The 19,724-nt window shown below is 52.1% G+C and overlaps 1 protein-coding gene and 1 non-coding gene across 4 annotated transcripts in view; both read right to left on the bottom strand.

Moving 5' to 3' along the window:
• Nucleotides 1-3,317: 3,317 nt before the first annotated feature.
• On the bottom strand, nt 3,318-3,390 carry TRNAG-CCC (transfer RNA glycine (anticodon CCC)). Its single transcript has one exon. It is a non-coding gene; the product is annotated as a tRNA-Gly (tRNA).
• An 8,493-nt stretch (nt 3,391-11,883) lies between these two features.
• Nucleotides 11,884-19,724, bottom strand: part of BRPF3 (bromodomain and PHD finger containing 3) — a 39,172-nt gene continuing 31,331 nt past the window's right edge. For all 3 annotated transcript variants that reach the window (XM_058306643.2, XM_058306642.2, XM_058306641.1), the window contains exons 12-13: nt 15,934-16,088; nt 11,884-14,129 (exon numbers count right to left, since the gene is read on the bottom strand). In XM_058306643.2, the coding sequence (XP_058162626.1) occupies nt 13,946-14,129; nt 15,934-16,088 (339 nt within the window). In that variant the 3' untranslated portion in view covers nt 11,884-13,945. The remainder of the gene's footprint in view (nt 14,130-15,933; nt 16,089-19,724) is intronic.

Raw genomic sequence — 19,724 nt, 5'->3', positions numbered from 1 at the left:
TCCCAGCTATCACTGTCAGTGAGCGCTCAGATCCTTCCTCCACACTTGGAAAGACATTGGTGCCCCAGAGACATGCTGAGCACCGACTGTCCCGTTCTAGGGGCTGGGGTAGAGCACGGACAGGACAGAACCCCTGTCCCCATGGGGCTGCCGGCCTGGTGGGGGAGACGGAGTAAGCACATAATGTACCCCGTAGAGCAGCTGGGGTGGCAGAGAGCTAGATCTAACTGGGCTGGATTTTTGTTGTTGTTTTGAAATTTTATTTATTTATTTTCTTCCCCTCCCCTGCCCCACTGTTTTTGCTGTCTGTGTGCATTTGCTGTGTGATCTTCTGCATCTATTTTTCATTTTCTGTCTTCTCTTCTCATGTTTCTCCCCTAGGATTCACCAGGATTCGGTCCTGGGGACCTCTGATGTGGAGAGAGGTTCCCTGTCAGCTGCACCCCCTCAATTCCTGGTTTCTGCTGTGCTTCACCTTGACTCTCCCCTTTGTCTCTCTTTTGTTGCATCATCTTGCTGCGTGACTTATTTGCGCAGACACTGGCTCACAACGTGGGCACTCAGCTTGCCACACAGGCACTGGCTCGCCATGTGGGTGCTGGCTCACCACATGGGCATTCGGCTTGCCTTGCAGGCAGTGCCCCCCATGGGCACTGGCTCCCCGCACAGGCACTGGCTTTCCGCTTGGGCACTTAGCTCACCGCATGGGCACTGGCTCACCCCGCAGGCACCCGCTTGTGCACTCGGCTCGCCGTGCGGGCACACTTTCTCTTCTCTTCACCAGGAGACCCCAGGGATCAGACACGGATCCTCCCATGTGGTAGGTGGAGGCCTTATCACTTGAGCCACATCTGCTTCCCTGGGTCGGGTTTTGCCAAGCAAGTATGACACAGTGAGAGCTGGATGCTGGGGGGAAGATCTCAAGGAGACAGGAGTTGTAATCCCTAACTTCCTGTTTGGAGAAACAAAGCCATCTTGAATTAGAATAAACTCGATGGGACCCTTATTGAGTCACATCACTGGGGGAAAGAGGGCTGGAGCCAGGCACAGGGCGGACGGGACCGCCAGCTCCATGGCGCCATCATCTCCAGCCTGGCTCCTCATCGCTGGTGGGATCTAGGCTGCCAACGGCTTCGAAGAGGCCGGTGAAAAGGTGGCGAGGTCAGTGGACTGGGGGCCCCGTGGGGCTGAATGCTTGAGGGAACGGGCTAGAAAAATGTTTGCGAGTGGAATACGAGGGCCTAGGATCTGTCCTCGGGACTGAGTGGCCGAGGACGACAAGCTCGTTGGAAGAGAGGTCAGGGCGGGTGTGTGAGGGGACTGTGAAGACCCCAAACATGCAGCAGGAAGGGGTTGGACAGAGGGCGGGGAGGCGGAGGCTGAGCTCTCAGGGAGTATTTCTTTATTTTGATTTCTCTTTTCTTTTACTTCTCTTCGGGGAAGACTGAAAGCAGTGACGGCGGTGAGTGCGGGGAGGCAGCCCTGGATCTGGCGTAGTGCGCGGGGCTGGTCAAGACGTAGTTCATAGGACAGTGTTGCTTGACATTTGGGGGAAATCCCTCTTGTTTTTATAAGACGCGCAGAAAGGGAGAGTGCTGTCTCAAAACGCAGGCCTGGGTGTTACCAGGTTAAAGAACACCTGCGTGTCCTTGCTTCGCCGTGGAGAGGGTCAAAGCTGGGAGCCAAAGGGACGCGCTCTAACTGTGGACGCAGGGGTAGTGTTCCACTTCTTTGTGGGTGAGGGACCTTCCTGGCACCCCTGAAATCATACCTAGTGGAGAGCGATCATCTCAGCGGAGGCTCGCGTGTCCTTTGATGTTGTCACAGGTTGGATGCCAAGCCTTGCGAGGCGGCGGAGAGCAGGTGTGGGAGCGCGGGCTGGGCCTGGGCTGAAATCCCTGCTGTGCCCCTCACCACCTCGTCTGTAAACAGGAATGAGGGCGCCCACCCCGGCAGGTTCTGAGAGGCAAACGAGCTCCTAGCGGCAGAGTTTGCCGGGAGTGTTGTGCAGACTCGGAAAATGCTGGCAAGAGCGTCCCCCTAATCTCTCGAATCTTGGTTGGCAAGAAACAAACAAAGAAGAGTCTTCCCGGGCCCTGCGCCCTTAGGGTTTCTGTGTGTGGAGTAGCAGCCAGAAGAGCAAAATGGCACGCAGTCATTCCTTGGCTGATGGCTTTCCTCGGCCCTGGGGCAGAGGCTGCTCTGGCAGTCAGAGGCCCCCACCCGTCCTTCCTCAGCCTGAGCCTGCGGCCGGGTGGCTCTGCCAGGGGCAGGGCGGGGACAGCTGCGGCCCAGGAGACCCGAGGATTAAGGGAGTTTGCCAGCAATGTGCAGGCACAGGGCCAGAGGGGAGCAAAATCCCACCCTCCATTTTTATCTAAATATCTCAGGAGAATCCTGGGTAAGAAATGTACACATATGCCCCTCTGCGTGAAGGTTTGCTTTACTATCTATGTACAAAGGTATTAATTGCAGAATGGACAGCAATGAAAAACTGGAGCCGAAACAAATACAATTTTAAAAAACGGGGAAGCGGACTTGGCCCAGTGGTTAGGGCGTCCGCTTACCACATGGGAGGTCTGCGGTTCAAGCCCCGGGCCTCCTTGACCCGTGTGGAGCTGGCCCATGCGCAGTGCTGATGCGCGTAAGGAGTGCCCTGCCACGCAGGGGTGTCCCCGCGTAGGGGAGCCCCACGCGCAAGGAGTGCACCTGTAAGGAGAGCTGTCCAGCGTGAAAGAAAGTGCAGCCTGCCCAGGAATGGCGCCGCCCACACGGAGAGCTGACACAGCAAGATGACGCAACAAGAAGACCAGTGCCACTGATAAGGACAGGAGCGGTCACAGAGGAATACACAGAGAATGGACACAGAGAGCAGACAACTGGGGGGAGGGGAGGAGAGAAATAAATAAATTTTTTTTTAAAAGATTTATTTATTTATTTAATTACACACACACACAACCCCCCCCCCCCCCTCCGCCGGTTGTCTGTTCTCTGTGTCTATTTGCTGCGTCTTGTTTCTTTGTCCGCTTCTGTTGTCGTCAGCGGCTCGGGAAATGTGGGCAGCGCCATTCCTGGGCAGGCTGCTCTTTCTTTCACGCTGGGCGGCTCTCCTTACGGGGTACACTCCTTGCATGTGGGGCTCCCCTACGCGGGGGACACCCCTGGGTGGCAGGGCACTCCTTGCGCGCATGAGCACTGCGCATGGGCCAGCTGCACACGGGTCAAGGAGGCCCGGGGCTTGAACCGCGGACCTCCCATGTGGTAGACGGACGCCCTAACCACTGGGCCAAGTCCGTTTCACTTGTAGCTTTTTTTTTAGGCGATACTGGGGATTGAACCCAGGACCTCCTGCATGGGAAGCAGGCGCTCAAACCGCTGAGCTACACCAGCTTCCCTTAAATAAAATTTAAAACAAAGAAACAAAAAAACTAGAGCCAACCCGATGCCATCAATGAGGAACTGTGAACTCAACCAGGAGATATTTGTATGAGGAGACACTATCCAGCCCGAGTATTGTGAGGAAGAAGCATTCCTTGCTCTGATCTGGAATAATCACCCAGATATATTTTAAGTAAAAAATGCAATGTACCTAATCAGGGAAATGAAAATTAAAACCACAGTGAGTTACGACTTCACACCTATTGGCCTGGAAAATTGAAAGACTGATCATTCCAAGGACGCGGAGCGAGGGAACTCCCCAACACCAAGGTGGGTGGGAATGGACAGCCGCTGGGGAACAGGGTTGGCCTTGAACACTGAAGCTGGCGGCCTGCCTTCCCCAGGACCCTGCACCTGCACTGGAGGAACCCACACACACGCCGGGAGAAATAAGTTCCCACCAGTGCTGTTCCTAGAAGCGACAGATTGGAAGCCACCCAAGTGTCCTAATGGAATTCTGTGCAAGAGTGAAAGAGATGAACTACAGCCAGGTGGATCAGTGACCGAAACTTGGATGGCATACAAGCAAGTCGCCGAAGACGACATGCACTATTTTCCTTTCAAGTCAAAAATGTTAAGAAATGAAGTCGTATTTATTGTATAGGACATACATATATAGCAGGAATATAAAGGGAAATAAGGGCATGAGAAACGTATAAAATTCAAAACAGTGTTTGGGAGAGAAGGGGGGGATTGGGGAGATGCACAGAGGATTTTGAAAGTCCTGCTTCTTAATCTAGGATGGGTGGTGGGTACCAGGTGGGTCATTATTCCCTGCATTTTTACAAATTTATATATATATTTTATGGCTAGTTTTGTATCTACTTAATATTAATCAAAACAACTTTAGAGAACAGAGGTGGCCCAAGCCTCCGGGTACCTCCCTTCCACATGGGAAGTCCCGGATTTGGTTCCTGGTGTCTCCTAAGGAAGATGAGTGCACAACGAACAGGCAGAGAGAGCAGACAGCGAGTGCAAAACCACGGGAATGGGGGTGGGTGGATGAGCATAAATAAATAAAATAAATCTTTAAAAAAAAAACTTGAAAAAATGAGGTATATCAGATCGGTATATCACCAATTGTATTAAAATGGGGGTTATTATATATACACATACATACACATGCTTGCATTAGAGTATCTTTGGAAAGTTATATATGCACCTGATAAAATTTGTTGCCTCTGGAGAGGCTGGGGATGGGGAGGGAGACTCCCCTATATTTTTAAATCTTGAATCGCTGATAGGCAATTGAAATAAAAAATACTATAAAATTTAAAGGGAGAGAGGGAGGCTAGGAAAGGAAACGGGAGGGGGGTGGAGAAAGCAAGTCCTGGCCCAGGGAGGCCAGGCAGCGAGCAGGAGGGCGCCCCTGGCTCCTGCGGCCAAAGCCTCCAGGCCGTGCGCGGAGTCACCGCAGGTGCCAGGACGGGTTGCCGGGGAGCCCGCCTCCCCCACGGCTCGCGCCCGGGCTGGGTCACGCTCTCGGGCCTGGGGCCTCGGGTCAGGGTGCACGCCCCGCGCTGCCCCGGTGAGCCCGGCTCGGCCTCTTCTGTGTCCGGCGCTTGCCTGCGCACGAGGCTCCGTGGGAGCTCTCGCCCTGAGCCCCTCTTCTCATCTCGGTCCTGCACCCCGTCTGTGACCCACACCGTTCCCCTGACGTCACTTAGGAGACTTGTGAGCTTTGATCCTGGATGACTGTGAAGTGTGTATCTGTGCCACCAAGGTCAGGAAGGAAAACAAAAACCAACCCTCTTCCTGCCCCCGATCAAGGACCCCGTGTCCTTTGCCACGTTGCCTCATCAGAACCTGCTCCCAGGTTCTTCCTTCGCGCTGGGATACCAGGGACTTAAAGAGACCACTGGGGCCGGGTCACCACCGCGTCCCCAATAGCCCTCACTACGCGGCCCCGTCTACCTGAGGGAGGGAGGGGCTGCGCAGGTGGGCACCAGCCCAGCCTCCAGGGCGGCGCTCTCGCCCTCCCAATCAGGAGGTGCCCTGGTGGCAAAGCAGTTCCCAACTCTCCCTGCGGGGGAGGGTCGAGCTGGACAGGAAGAGAGAAGACCTGCCGCGTGAAGGAGGCGTTCGACAAACAGGACTAAAATAAAAGACAAGAACTGACAACAGCAAGGGTGGACACGGATGCGGAGCAGCCAGAACGTTCGTGCCTGCTGTGGGAGTGTTTGGCGGGATCTACTACAACTAAGCACGTATCTACCCTGTGACCCAGCAGGAAACGAGCGCTGGTGTCCCCCAGATGGCGCGTACAAGGATGCTCGTCAGCAGTGTTACGCAAACTGGAAGCAACCAACGTCCGTCAGCAACACGGTGCATTCGTGTAGTGGAATACGATCAACACTGGAGAGCAAGTTATTGCCATGTGCAAAAGAGGGGCGGCTCTCAGAACCGAGGGAAGAGCCAGACACAAACGAGCACATGCTGTAGGATTGCATTTACCTGGAGTGCAGGAACAGGCAACGCTCACCTGTCGTGACAGGGGTCTGGACAGCAGTTACCCCTGAAGGGGGGCTGGTAGAGATGGGAAGGGGCATGAGGGGCGCTGGGAATGTTCTGCATATTGATCTCGGAGTGGGTTTCACGGAGATTTAAGGCGTGGGTACCTTAATTACTGTATATAAAGTTCTACCAAAAAAAAACACAAAAATTTATATGGCTACGAGTTTCTAAAAAAGAGTCTGGAGGCTGGCAGAAGGATTGCCCTCATGCACAACTGAGCAGAGTCAGAGAGACAGATAAAGCAGATACAACCCCCAGATATTGGTTCCTTTGAAGGCTAAAGAGACCCATGGGAGTTATGGTCATGGCCGATGGGGTTAACTACCAGGGCAGATGGCCCCTCTTTGGAAATGGTGTTTATGTGTGATGAATCTGGACTCAGATGGGATCTCCCTTCATAAGACTTTCATGCTAATGTGCTGGAGGTGCAGTTAATGTTGGGGTTTAAGATATATTTAGGGGATTTGAATCTCTGGACTGACAATGTGATAGCCAGGTCCTAAGCCTCAACAGACTCCAGCACCTACAATCTGATTCATTGGACTTACCACACTCAGCTAAGATGGAGTTGAAGAAGGACATCCACCACACCATGGAGCCTAGAGTGATTACAACTGAAAATGGGAGGATTGCATCCAGCATCCATGTGGAATCTGAGCCTCCTCTTGACATAGAGGTGCAATGGACACAACCAATCCAATGTCCACATAGAAGAGGTGGTATTGGATTGAGAAAAGTGGACATGGTGGACGATGGGTATGGGGAAAGGCAGGAAGAGATGAGAGGTGGAGGTGTCTTTGGGACATGGAGCTGCCCTGGATGGTGCTTCAGAGGCAATCACCGGACATTGTAAATCCTCACAGGGCCCACTGGATGGAATGGAGGAGAGTATGGGCCATGATGTGGACCATTGACTATGAGGTGCAGAGATGCCCAAAGATGTACTTACCAAATCCAATGGATGTGTCATGATGATGGGAACGAGTGTTGTTGGGGGGGGGAGAGGGGGGGGTGGGGGAGCGGGGTTGAATGGGACCTCACATATATATTTTTGATGTAATATTATTACAAAGTCAATAAAAATAAAAAAATAAAAAATAAAAAAAAAAAACCCACAAAAACACTCCAGGCCTAGAGTCCATCGGTCCTGCCACTGCCCCGACCATGCTGCTGGCTGGGCTCGACCTCAGAAGAGGCTGGTGTCCCCCTCGGAGCGACCTTTCCTGCCGGGTGCCGGTGGCTACACCTGAGGACAGCGTGGGAGCCTGTGGAGCTAGAGAAGTTACATGGCCATCTGGGAATGGCCCTCTTTGCTCACAGATGTTCGTACATGTGGCAGAATTTGGTGTCGGACTAATTTCCACAGAAATGTATCCTCAGTAGCCAAGTTGCTGGAACGGAGCAATATAGCTCCCATCTAATTTCAGCTGCTGGAGGTCACCGATATTTTACCAAAACAAAGGAAGGGAAAAAAAACACAGTGATTGATAAGTCAGTTGATAATGACGGCAAGTAAGGAAAAGCTAGCTTGGGCTGAGGAGGCATCAGGGCCTGGGTTCCAGTCACGCCAGGAACTTCTGCTGTGATGTTCAGGCAGCTAAGAGCTTCTTGGAGCAGCTATTTCTCAACCACCCAGTAAAGGAAATGAAAAATACACCCCCTACTTAGAAAAAACAAGACTACAAGGCATTATCCTGAAATGGTATAAATGGCTATTTCTGGGTGGTTAGAATAAATGTGGTTCTTACTTTCTTCTTTACACTCAAAAAAATGTTTTGTTTTTTTCTGAATTAGAGAGTATACAGACTGCAAAAACTGCAATAACTCAATTCAATTCAACTCTTAACTACCTGGATTTAGGCCAACTCCGCCGATGACGGGCAGTCCTCTACGAGATTGTCCTTCAGGCACCAGTTGCAAGTTTAGGGGCCACCTGCACTTCTGATCAACAAATTTGGGGGTTCCTGCCACCCATTTGGGTTCAAAAATTAACTAGAATGACTCACAAAAACTTGCTGAACACACTATCCTTATGATTATAGTTTTATTACAGTAAATGGGTTAAAAAAAACAAGCAGCAGCCAAAAAAAAAAATGCACTGGGCGAGTTCTGGGAGTTTGGAATATGTAAGCTTTGTTGTCCTCACCAGGTGGGTCGGAACGCGTCACCCTCCCGGCACAGCCATGGCATTATCCGTCACTGCAGCTCACCGGAGCGTCGGGTGTCCCGGGTTCATAGGGGGTCTCGTCACACAGGCATGACTGGAGGAACCAAGGGCCGTGTGGTTGCCCTTGACCTCCTCGAGGTGGGGAAGTCAGGGGGTGAGACCTGGCTCAAAGCTCCACCCCTTGGCCCGCGCCGGGTACTGCTGACGCCCCTCCCCCTGCCGCAGGCCCGCAGGGGCAAGTGGCCACACCTGTCGTCTTGTCAGCATAGGAAACAGATGCGGTCCCAGGTCCACCACGACTAACAGAAGACACTCGTGTCACTGGAAATCCTAAAGCTTTAGGGTCAGTCCCCCACCCCTCACCAGAGAGCCCGGACAAATCTGGATCTCTTCTTGGAGGGCAAATTCATTACCACACAGATAGTGAAGAGTCTTTGGTGACCAGCTGAGACAAAATCTCCGAAGAGGGTCTTCCTGGGTCATGAAACTTGGGCAAAGAGCCCCTCCTCCATGGCCCCATGCCTCTGCACCTCTGCTCCCACATGTCCACGAGCCCCGAACTTTCTACATCTTCAGTGCTGCTGTTTTTCCATCAAATGTCTATCCCAAAGAGGGCAAATGCAAAGCAGGAGGGGAGAGGAAGCTCAGACACTGCTTTGGAAAGGAAGGGGTGTGGAAAACAGTTGAATCCACTTCCCACTGGCCCTGCAGGTGCCAAGCCAAGGACACACAATGTTCTTTAAAATAATACCACGAAACCCTTCTAAGATTGGGGTTAATTAGACTGAGTCCTGCTCCTTTTAAGAGTGCTGAAATTGCACAGGATACTTATCTAATTAGTTCCTTCCTGCCCCTTGTATGCTCTGCCCTTGAAAGGAATGCACAAACCAGAAGGGCATCCCATGTACCAAGGACGAGCCAGAGCTCCTCTCCACCTCTGGTCCAGCAGATTCTCCCCCTGCCCACCAGGGTCCTCTTCCCTACCACACAACAAGCAGAAACTTCTGCCCCATCTTTTTGGGTAAGCCATTTTTCCTTCCACAAAGAGCTCCTTCCCTCGTCCGAGCTCTGGAGGCAGCTGGCAGAACCAAAGATGTGCATGCTCACTGCCCTACAGGTTCTACAGGAGGCCCTAGGAGGTGGACAACACCCCATGCTTCAGCACCCCTTTCCCAGAGCCTTCTTTCTCTCCGCGGAGCCAATCCGAGAAGGCAAATTCATACTCAAGTGTTAATGGCCTGACAAATTAATGGAGTGACCAAGCTGACCAAGGTTTTTGGGTATCGCTTTTTTTAAAAATTTGATTTTACTATTGTCCCTGCCCTGAGATGGCTCCCATGTCTGTCTGCTGTTTGTTTCCACCTGCTGGTTGTGTTCATTGTCCACTCATCTTTAGGAGGCATCGGGAATTGAACCGGGGACCTCCCATGTGGGAGGCAGCCACCCAACCGTTTGAGCCACATCTGCTCCCAGCAATTGCTTTTAGTGCTATTTTTAAAGCTTGTTAAATGGATTCTCTATTCCTGGTCCTCACGTGCTCCAGTAGAAATATCGTTTTAGGCTTGAGCTCCTGAATTTTTTCTTTTTTTTAGGAGGTACCGGGGACTGAAGCCAGGGCACCCACCACTGAGCTACACCCACTACCCAATGAGAGTTGGGTACATCCACTTGAGGTACATCCAGTCCAAGCTCCTGAATTTTAACGAGAGCACTGAGAAGTTCCTAAGGACTCTTTTGCTCACCTTGAGGGCTCTGAACACGTGGGCCTGCAGGGTCGGAAGTGCGGGTCTGGCTCCTGCCCGGCCTCTTCCAGCTTCGTGACACTGAGCACGTGTGGCCTGCCCCTACTGCGACATGATCCTGGACGAGCCTCAGGCTTGACGGCCTCTGGGAGCCCCTCCCTGGGCTCCAGACCCTCGGACGGCGCTGTCTCCACCTCCTGCCCCCCCAGCCTCTACGTGCCAGGCCTGCCTCCAGTCTGCCGCCCCCCTTCTCTCGGCTTGCTCTCCCCTCCAGTGGCCTCCATTTGTCATCTGCTCCTTCTTCTTGATCTCCGGGCCCAAATCCTACCTGCTTGTTAGAGTTTTTCCTTGTTGGTCCCATAGGCAACACAAGCTCAAGCCTAAGCCCTGCCTGCACCCCACCCCCTACACTCCAGCCCCCCAGTCAGCCTGGCTTAGCACTCCTTCCACTTGGGGACTCTGGTGTCTAATTCGCTGTTTCCCATCACGTTTCCTCCCTGTTCAAATCCTTCAGTGGATGCTGCCATATTCCAAACTATATACTAGCGTCATACCCTGGCATCAGGGTACTGATTAATCAGTCTAAGAGATGCTCAGAGAGACTGAGTACCCAGCCCAAGGTCACACAGCCAGGGATACCACTACCTCGAAGTCTTCCCGTCAAACGGGGAAACTCTTAGTCCCTGGTGTTGGAATATGCCCAATACCTCCTCAAGCCAGGCCTCAGTTTATTTAATCCTCACCTGCCCAGATGCTACCCATCTGGTCATTTTTCCTTTGCTTTTTTCCAAAATGTTTTGTAGGGTATGCTTGTAATTTTGCTCTAAATATAACTGCAATTCAAAATACAAGTTCCTAAGTAAGGGTTTTCAAATGCCATTTTCAAGATTCAGATTAAGTGCTGCTTTCTCCTGGAAGCTAAACTGACATCCCCAACTAAACTTGATGTCTCTTTCCCCAACACTCCCGTGCTTCTCACACCTCACTCCCCTCTGAGTTGTCTGGAATGTCTGTTTAGGTTGTGTCTTGAGACCGAGGACTGTGTCCCTTTGCACCTTCAATACTTACTACGATTGGCACATCGAGGTACTTGGCAAATCAAACAGAGCTTTTGCATTTCAGTGACTTCAGCGACAAGGGCCCACTGGAGGTATCGGGAGACCCTGGAGTCCTGCAACCACATCACGGAGACACGTGGCCTCAGGGTCCAGCACAGGGCTGCGGCATAACCGGGACGTGCATGGGATGGGGTCGGGAGGACAGAAGAGCCATTCTGGGCCCAGCAGCTGAGCCGTGGTCCCTGGGAATTCTCCGTTACTGCTCTTCAAGCCCTGATGTCCCTTTCTGAAAATGACGGAGCCACAGTCGCTGTGAGAGGGAAGCAGTTGGAACAGGCCAGCGCAGCCTTGAAATGCGACAGTGCCAGATCCTAGTCCCAGAATTGGGCTGCTGTTTGTCAGCTGGTTGGTGAGCCTTTTAGCCTTGCTGGGGTGTTTCCTCGTGTGTAAAATGAAGACCAGGCGGACTCAAGGATCACACACCCCCTCAAACAGGAGTGAGGCTCCCATTCCCCCTTCTCCCTGTGCCCCAGCTGCCCATCGACAGACTGGGAACAGGGACAGTGGCAGAGGTGGAGCATCCTCGAGTCTTGAATTCAGCCAACTTCGTAGGAAGGTGCGAGGGCAGCCACAGGCCCGCTTCTCTCACGTCTTCCTTGCAACTTGGATGAGGAACAGATGCCCCTAAAGGAACATGGCCACAGAGAAGCGGAGGCATTGGGAGGTGGGCTGCGTCTTGCACAGCTTCCAGAAGGTGCGGCCTGGGAGGGTACCCATGTCAGAGCCCATCCTCCTGCACTCTCCAGGGGCCCGAGGGGCAGGCAAAGCCTGCTGCAGCAGGCCCTACAACCGCTGGACAGCCCCATGCCAGGGGCCTCTGACCTTCTGGAGGAGGCGTGGGCTGGAGGGATTAGGAAGAGGGGGCGCCCACTGCCGAGTACACCAAACACACCACAGCAACTGCTGCCCATTAGAACATTTATTTCTCGGAGAGAAAATAAGTTTCAGACAGTCATATTATAGTAGGTAAAATTAACTTTTGTATTCTTTACAAGCATAGATTTTTCTCTGTTTATTACCTCTCTTATACCATCTGTTATAAACAATTCTAGAAAGCAAATAAAGTCACTTTCTACAATAAATAGAGCATCATGTGCTTCACAGCAGACGCGACAGAGACACAGAGGCCCCATGCCACAGCAGGTCTGAGCCGTTTCCCGTTCTAAAAGAGCATTTTTAAAAATGAGACTCAGAGAGAGACAGAAAGATTCAGAGCGATTCAAAAAAAAGGAGACAAAGAAACAGCAAGTGTTGGGGAAAGAGATAGCTAGACACAGAAAGAGAGTGAAAGCCCCAAGTTCTTAAAACGTAGGTTTTGACGCAGGTCACAAGTCCACAGCTGATCAACTACCTGGGGAGGGGAAGCGCTGGCTCCTTTAATAAACAAGACCGTGTGCATCTAAAATACTCAGCCAGGCAACGGAGGACTCCAGTAATGGAAACTACAGGCCTGAATAATTTAGAACAGTATTTTACAATTATATACACCACGTCCTTCCCTAGCCATATGCTGTATTGTATTTTTATTATTGTACAAAATCCAAAACCCCGTCCTTTATGTTACAGATAGTTTTGTTGGTTTCCTTTTAAACTCTGGCTCATGTCCCAAATGTATAAGAAGTTGTGGTGGTTAGTTGGTTGTATTTTTAAAAAGTCGAGTGTGTAAAAATGGCAGTGATCTCCCCAGTGACTTCATTTTGTCCAAAACTCCCCTATGAAAAATTTAAAACAATTAAAAAGAAGGACAAGTTAAAAATCAACATGGCGGTCAGCGGCCTGCAACCCGGCCCTGCGACTTTGGTGCTTACGAGGTGAAAAGAAACATCCAGAGAACGGACATCAAAGCCTCTGAAAGTTGTGGTTTGTCAGTCAGCATTCCCCATTCACAGTTTTTTTCTTCCGTTTTTGAGAAGGCGGTGGCGGGGAGAGGATTGAAGAGAAAGAAGAAAGCAGACAGAGGGGCTGCCACAGAAGCTCTGCACTCCCTGGAGTTGAGAGACAGGAGCGGCCGAGGCTGGGCAGGGCAGAGCGGAGGAAGACGCGCGGCTGCAGGTGCCATGCCATCCACAGCGGCGGAGAGGGAGGCTCGAGTTGTACAAGGGAAGCCCACGAGGGGGGGGGTAGTCGGGGGCAGCCCCGGCTGCCGAGCCCGGAGCAGCTCCAGCCCGGCAACCCTCGACATCCGCGAGGACACGCGGGCACTCGGCACCACCAGCCCGGTCTGCTGACGGGAGCCTGCCCACCCAGCCTGCGCCCACCGCTCAGGGGACCAGGAGGGCAGAAGGCCCCACCTGCAGTCTGAGGGCACAAAGCCTCGGGCTGCACGGCTGGGCAGGTGGAAAGCCGCGGGGGCGTGGCGGGGTGCCGGCCTGGGTCCTCCAGGGGAAGGAGGCGTTAGAGAAGACCAGTGTGGTTAGTTTCTATCAGTTTGGCACAAGAGGAAGTAAGGAAAGGAACGTGGACAAGAGAAAGAGCTGGGCATGGGTGCCGATGGTGGGACAGGGAAGAGGTATGAGAATGTGACAGTGGGGACACAGGTGAGCTCGGTGAGATTCCCCGCGGGACCCTAGCATATCCACAGCACCTCTGGGTCCATGTAGAAGCCTCGCCACCCTGAGGAGTCCTGAGCTGGGAGTGGGGTGGCAGGGGCAGGCAGCTCCTCAGGACGGAGCCCAGGACCCCTCGCCCTCCAGGCCAGGGCCACGTCCTCCGCTGGGGCCACGCCCAGCGCCGTTTCTCCTTCTAACTGCTTCTTTAGTGGAATAGCCCCTGAAGGAACTCAGAGAGGAGTTTTTGGCACAGGGCAGGCCCTCAAGGGAACCAAGCGGTTGGTCAAAAGTGGGGCCTTGCCCCTGGGGGGCACGCGGCCCTAGTCCCTGGCCTGCCACGAAAGGGGGCAGCTGCCAGCCACACGCCTGGGTGGGGCAGGAAGAGGCGGGGCAGGCAGACCCAGGCCAGCCCCGTCCTTACAGGTAGCTGGAGGTGACGAAAGAATGGGGCCCCCGGACCCGGCTCAGGTGGATCATTGCGCGGTCGTAGGCCACCTGCACGGATTTGCGGATGCTGGTCTTGCGGCCTTCCAGCATCTTGAGCTTGTCCACAGTGTCTTCCACGCCCAGGGGCAGAACTTTGTCCCTCGGAAGCCACTGCCTGAAATGGAAGCACAGTAAGAGACCTGGGCTGTGGGGGGTCCCATGAAGGGGCTCCTCTGTGCCCATATGGCCAATCTGGGGCATGAAGCAGGCCAGGGGGGAGGAGGGCAAGAAGGTAGAATGGGGTACCCCAGGCAGGTGGCTGCTGGGAGGCCACACCAGGGAGGGGTGCTGGGTGGGGAGAGCGGCAGGATGCCTGCTTCTCAGGCAGATCCAGGGCACTCTGCTTGGAAGGCTGCCAGGGCCCAGGCACAGAGGCCCACCTGCTGTCCGCCCTCTGGGACCAGTGAGCCATTCTGGAGGACACAGCTCGCAGGCCTACGGCCTCGCCCTTGGGGAATCAGGGAGCTAGCGCTAGGAAGTAGTGCTGGCGCCAGGACCGACTCACTCATCTCTTGTGGGAACTGTACCTTGGGGGGGGGGGACAATGTCTTAAAGCTCTAACAGGCAGCTAGAAGCACAGCCTGCGAAGCCAGATTAAATCAGGTCCCCCACAAAAAGCAAGTTCAAGTCCCAACCCCCGTCCTGTGAGCGTGAACCCATTCGCACAGGGGCCCGCTGAAGGCATTCCTGGCTAAGTGTGTCCAGATGGAATGAGGGTGGGCCTTAACCCAATATGGCTGAAGTCATGATTAGCAGAAGAGATTGGACATGGAAGGAGAAAGCACAGGGAAGAGAAGAAGCTGGCAGTCAACAGAACACAAAAGAAAAAAGAGAAAAATGCCCCCTGGTGCACTGCCATGCAATGAAAAAGCCAAGCACCAGAGGATGGCCAGCAGCCAGCCCAGACAGCCACGTCTTCGGGGAGAAAGCACTGCCTTGCTTTTGGACTTATCCTAACCTCAAAACCAGGAGACACATTCCCTTTTTTAAAGGCAATCCACTGTATGGTATTTGTTCTAACAGCTGGGAACCAAGACAGCCAGATCTTGGTTTACATCCCATTCATCTGGCTATGGGGTCCCGGCTTTCTGAGAATCATTTTCCTCATCTGCAAAATGGGGTTAAATGAGGGTTAAAATGAGATCAGGTATGTAAAGCAACTTGCATAAGGACCGTCAATAAGTGGTATCAATAAAAGCACGCAATAAATGGTAGCTGCTATTGTCATCATCATCGTCTTTCACTAGCTAGTCCAACCTTCTCATTCTACAGAGACAGAAGTGAAAGCGTGCTCCTGCTAGTGCTAAGAAAAACTTTGAAGTGTCTGCAAACCATGACTGAGCGAGTCCCTTGTAGCAGACACTGCCCTGCACCCCCCAGAAACCTCAGGACTGAGGCGCTCATTCCGCAGCCACTGCAAGTGTGGGCAGTTCTTCTCAAGAATCACCACACCAAGGCGGCTGCCTTGCCCAAGGCCGTGCCCACTCCCCCAAGATGAGCTGATGGAGGGGCACAAAGGCACAGCCCTAGCCCCCGTGACTCTAACGAGCCACCCAGCTCCAGAGCTCCCCCTAGGACCGGCTAGCGCCCCTGTCCCAAGTGCACTACAGTTCAGCTTCCTCCTCTGCTCAGTGCTGCCCCCTCACCACCCACAGGTTTTGATCTAGAGCTGTCCCTAACAAACCTCCTGAGGCAAATCCCCATCTCCAAGTGTGTCTTAGGGGATCCAGTCGTGACAGCCCTCGGTCAAAGCAACCTGGTGAAGTGCGGGCCAGCTGCTGACGGCAGCGCCCCACTGGCCGGCTGGCTGGTGGCCCCCGTACCTCCGGGGCACTTCGGCACGTGGACAGGCCTCCCAGTCTGAGCCCCTTGGCCCACACCCTGGCGTGGGCCCGCCCTTGGCAGCAGCACCCACTCACCAGGTGCGCTTGTTGTCAAAGAAGAGGACAAGGAAGAGCTTCTCTCCAGCCTCTGCCTGTTTCTGCTCTCCCAGCTTCAAGACGTCCAGTGGGGGGACAGGGATGGGGACGCCATTGTGCAGCAGGCCCTCCCGGGGCATCTTGGGATCGATGATCTGGAGGCAGGAAAGGAGACGGGCACTCAGCTGGGGGCAGATGGGAACTGCTGCACGCCCCACACCAAATCTATGTAAGAGCCTGGTCCTGCCCACAGACACGGGTTGGAGGGGCTGACCTCTAACATGACTCCCAGCACCCCAAGATGGAAATTCTGACTGTTTCCCCAGTTCACTGCCCTAATCCTGTGGCCCTGCACACCCCGTTCTTCCAATGAGGGACTGTCAGCCCCAGACTTCCCAGAGGCCGTGGGAATCCAGTATGTGGAAGTCAGAACTGAAGGGGGCACCTACGATGCCCAGCCAGGTAGATAAGCCCTGCTTCCCAAAGCTCCTCAGAGCCGAGGAGTGGAGGCGCTGTTCTGCTGTTAGCTTCCCTCAAGCACGCAGAGCCTGCCCAGACACCACGGCTCTGAGGAAGACTGCACCAGCAGGAAAGCCACCTCTCTGGTTCCAGCTACCAGAGCCTGCTACCCCCACCTTCCTGTCTGACTGCAAGCCTTCCTGGGCATGAACCACATACATTTGGGACCTCTCCATGGTAATCCAAGGGGCTGTACTTGCCTACCAAGATTAGGGAAATGGTTCTGTGTACAGATAGAGGGCTGGGCTCAGAGGGGCGCTGGAGGAGGGAGAATGACGACGGGAAAACAAGGGCCACCAGAGGAATTAACCCTTGAGACCACAGCTGCTCAGGGACAGAGGCTGGGCGCATCTCGTTCAGTACTGCCTAGTTCAGAGCAGGTGATCAGCAAAATGCCTCACGGCACCAGCATAGTAATTCCCCAGCTCTATGGAGCGCTCTCAAAGTTATAAAAGCTCCTAATTATTCACACACAGCTATCTTATTTCATCTTCTTGCTGATGCTGGGAAGTTTGCAGGCAGATACTAGCTGCTGGAGGCAGCACAGAAGGAAGATGCAGCTGGCTGACGACAACCAGAAGTCTGGGCCAGGCTGGGGCCTCTGCTGCCTGCTGCCTGCCACGCAGCTCCTGCTCCCACAGGCTGAGAGTCTCTGGGCCCTGGGACCGGAGAGACTCTGGAGCTTACTGAGGAAGCAGTCTCCTCCAGAGACCGAGCAATCGTAATTCCTAACCCTTTCCCAGGGGGTGTCTTCTCATAATAAATTGCTCTCGTTATTGACTTTTGGGTGTCTGCCAGTTTCCCTGTATCCCTCTTAAGATAAGCAGCTGGAAGGAGGCACTCTGGTGGTGAAGTTTACTCTAAGAAAGAACCACCCCCACGCCACCCCCCAGCTGTTTGATTTCATCAAAACTGTACCTCCCAGATGAGTCAGTCTGTCCTAGCTGGGGTACAGCGAAGAGTCCAATCGAGAACCACCATACAACCCCCTCCTGGCCTTCTCTGATTATCCTGCTCCCTGCCTTGGAACCCAGGGTGCTGGCAGAGTGCAGACCAAGGAAAACCTGCCCGAGGGCAAAAGCAAGGTGGGCGAGCTGCCACTGGAGAAGCACTCTCCTCCTTTTTTGAGACAGATGCAAATATCCCAAACTAGAAAATAATGGTCCACTCATTCAATGGAATGTTATGCAGGTGTGAAACAACAAGGAAATAGAGCTTGTGACACAATTTCATACATCAATATATCTGTACATACATTTTTACTACTACTATGTAAAATAAACAGTAACCAGAAAGGACAATACAAAATGTTTACAAGAGATGTTAGGATGATGAGGTCTGCATTGCTTTTTCTTTTCTCTATTTTTCTGAAATTTTCATAATGTGGATTTATTACTTTGACAGTTAAAAAAAAAAACCACGAACCTTTTTTTTTTAAGACAAGAGCCAAAAAAAAAAATAGAGAAAAAAAAATTAGAAACTATATATCACTATGGATACAAGTTGCTATTTAAGTATGCATAGGAAAAAGACTGGGAGAACATACACCAAAATGAGCACACAGGCTGTGTTCAGGTGGTGGGGTTTTTCAGGTGGTGGCTGAGTTTCTTTAATAATGAAATAAGACTAATCTTAGACTGGCTCTTTTGCACTGTGAGATTTCTGAAAATACTAACTTGCATAGCCTTAATCCATTTCTTCCTTGAGCTAAAGTGGGGGTCCCGTGGCCTCATGGACAGCACAGGTGGCTTTGAAGGGGAGGGAGCCTTGTGAGGTCACATTGTATGGAGTCTCCACACCTGGCCCTAACGAGGAGGGGGTCAGGCAGGCAACATGGGATCTGGCATGGCTCCAGCAAGTTGTATAACCTTTTTGAGCCTACTGTTTCTTTTTTTTTTTTTTTTGAGGGACCGAGGACCGGGACTGAACCCAGGACCTTCGTATATGGGCAGCCAGCACTCAACCACTGAGCCACAAAGGCTCCCCTGAGTTGTTCATTTGTTTGCTTGTTCGTCTTTTGTTTTTAGGAGGTACCAGGAACCAAACCTAGGACCTCCCATGTGGGAAGAAGGCGCTCAACTGCTTAAGCCACATCCGCTCTCCCCTGTATTTCTTCATCTGTCCAAAAAGGTTCAGAGTTCCTGCCCTCTTTACTTTAAGAGACTGCTGTTAGGATCAAATGAGTCACAGATAATAAGAGCCAGGAGAAGCCCAGAGCTCGTGTGCATGCAAGAAGTTGGTGGTGTGGCACCAGGAAGCTTTTAAAAAAATATTCATGCTTTGAACTGGCTCCAGGGAGTCTAATTTGGTGGTTCTCGGGTGTGGCCTCAGTGTCTGCCTTGTTAAAAATATCCTCCCAGATGATTCTGACATACCCCAAGGTTTAGAATCAATGGTTTCTTTTTTATTTTATATCCACAGAGCCAGGTGGACATTACTCAGAAAAGAGGCCTAGGAAAATCTTTAGCTACTGCTGGTGGGAATATAAACGGGAACTAACTTTCTGATTAGTTAGCAACTTTGGCAATTCATACGAAAGCCAGAGAATTTTGTATAGACTTTGGCCCAGGAAGAAGGCTCCTAAGAATTCATTGTAAAGAAATAATCATGGATGTACACAATGGTAAAGCTGCAATGATATTTATTGGTGGCTATGAAAAATTGGAAACAATCTAAATGACCATCTAAGAAATGGTTAAATTACGGTACATGCATACAACTAAAGACAAGGTAGTCATTAAAAGCGATGTTGACAAAGAATGCTCAATGGCCTAAGACGTGCATGTTGATGGTGTGCTGGGAAGCGAGAGGGGAGTTAAAAACAAGAGCATGGACTCCTGAGGGGATTCTGAACTGAGCAGCTCAGAGCACAGGCTTCGACATCACACATTTTGAACGCTGGGTTCAAATTCCAACCCTGCCACTTATTAGCTGGATGATCAGTTTTCTTCCCTATGAAATGGAATAACCATATTGGCGCCTCAGTATTTCAAGGACTGAACATGACATAGGTTTAAGAAAACATCTAGGCATTATTAGTAGCTTTTTACATTCCCTACAATAAGTACTTACTACCTTTATACATGTAAGCATTATTAAAACTCTAAGAACCCGTATTTTTAGCCTTACTTTAAATGCCCAAACTGGGAACTTTGGTTTGACCACCCAGGCTGGGGTAAAACCTCCCTCCTTTCTGCAGCTAAAGTTACCCTGACTCCCACCACGTCCTGCTGGCCTGATCCTATCAGACAAACTCCCGAGACAAGGCAGGG

The sequence above is a fragment of the Dasypus novemcinctus genome, chromosome 11 (genome assembly GCF_030445035.2).
Source record: "Dasypus novemcinctus isolate mDasNov1 chromosome 11, mDasNov1.1.hap2, whole genome shotgun sequence".
NCBI lineage: Eukaryota > Metazoa > Chordata > Mammalia > Cingulata > Dasypodidae > Dasypus > Dasypus novemcinctus.
The sequence above is the reverse complement of the archived record's forward strand: the minus strand, read 5'-3'. Positions and strand labels throughout refer to the sequence as shown.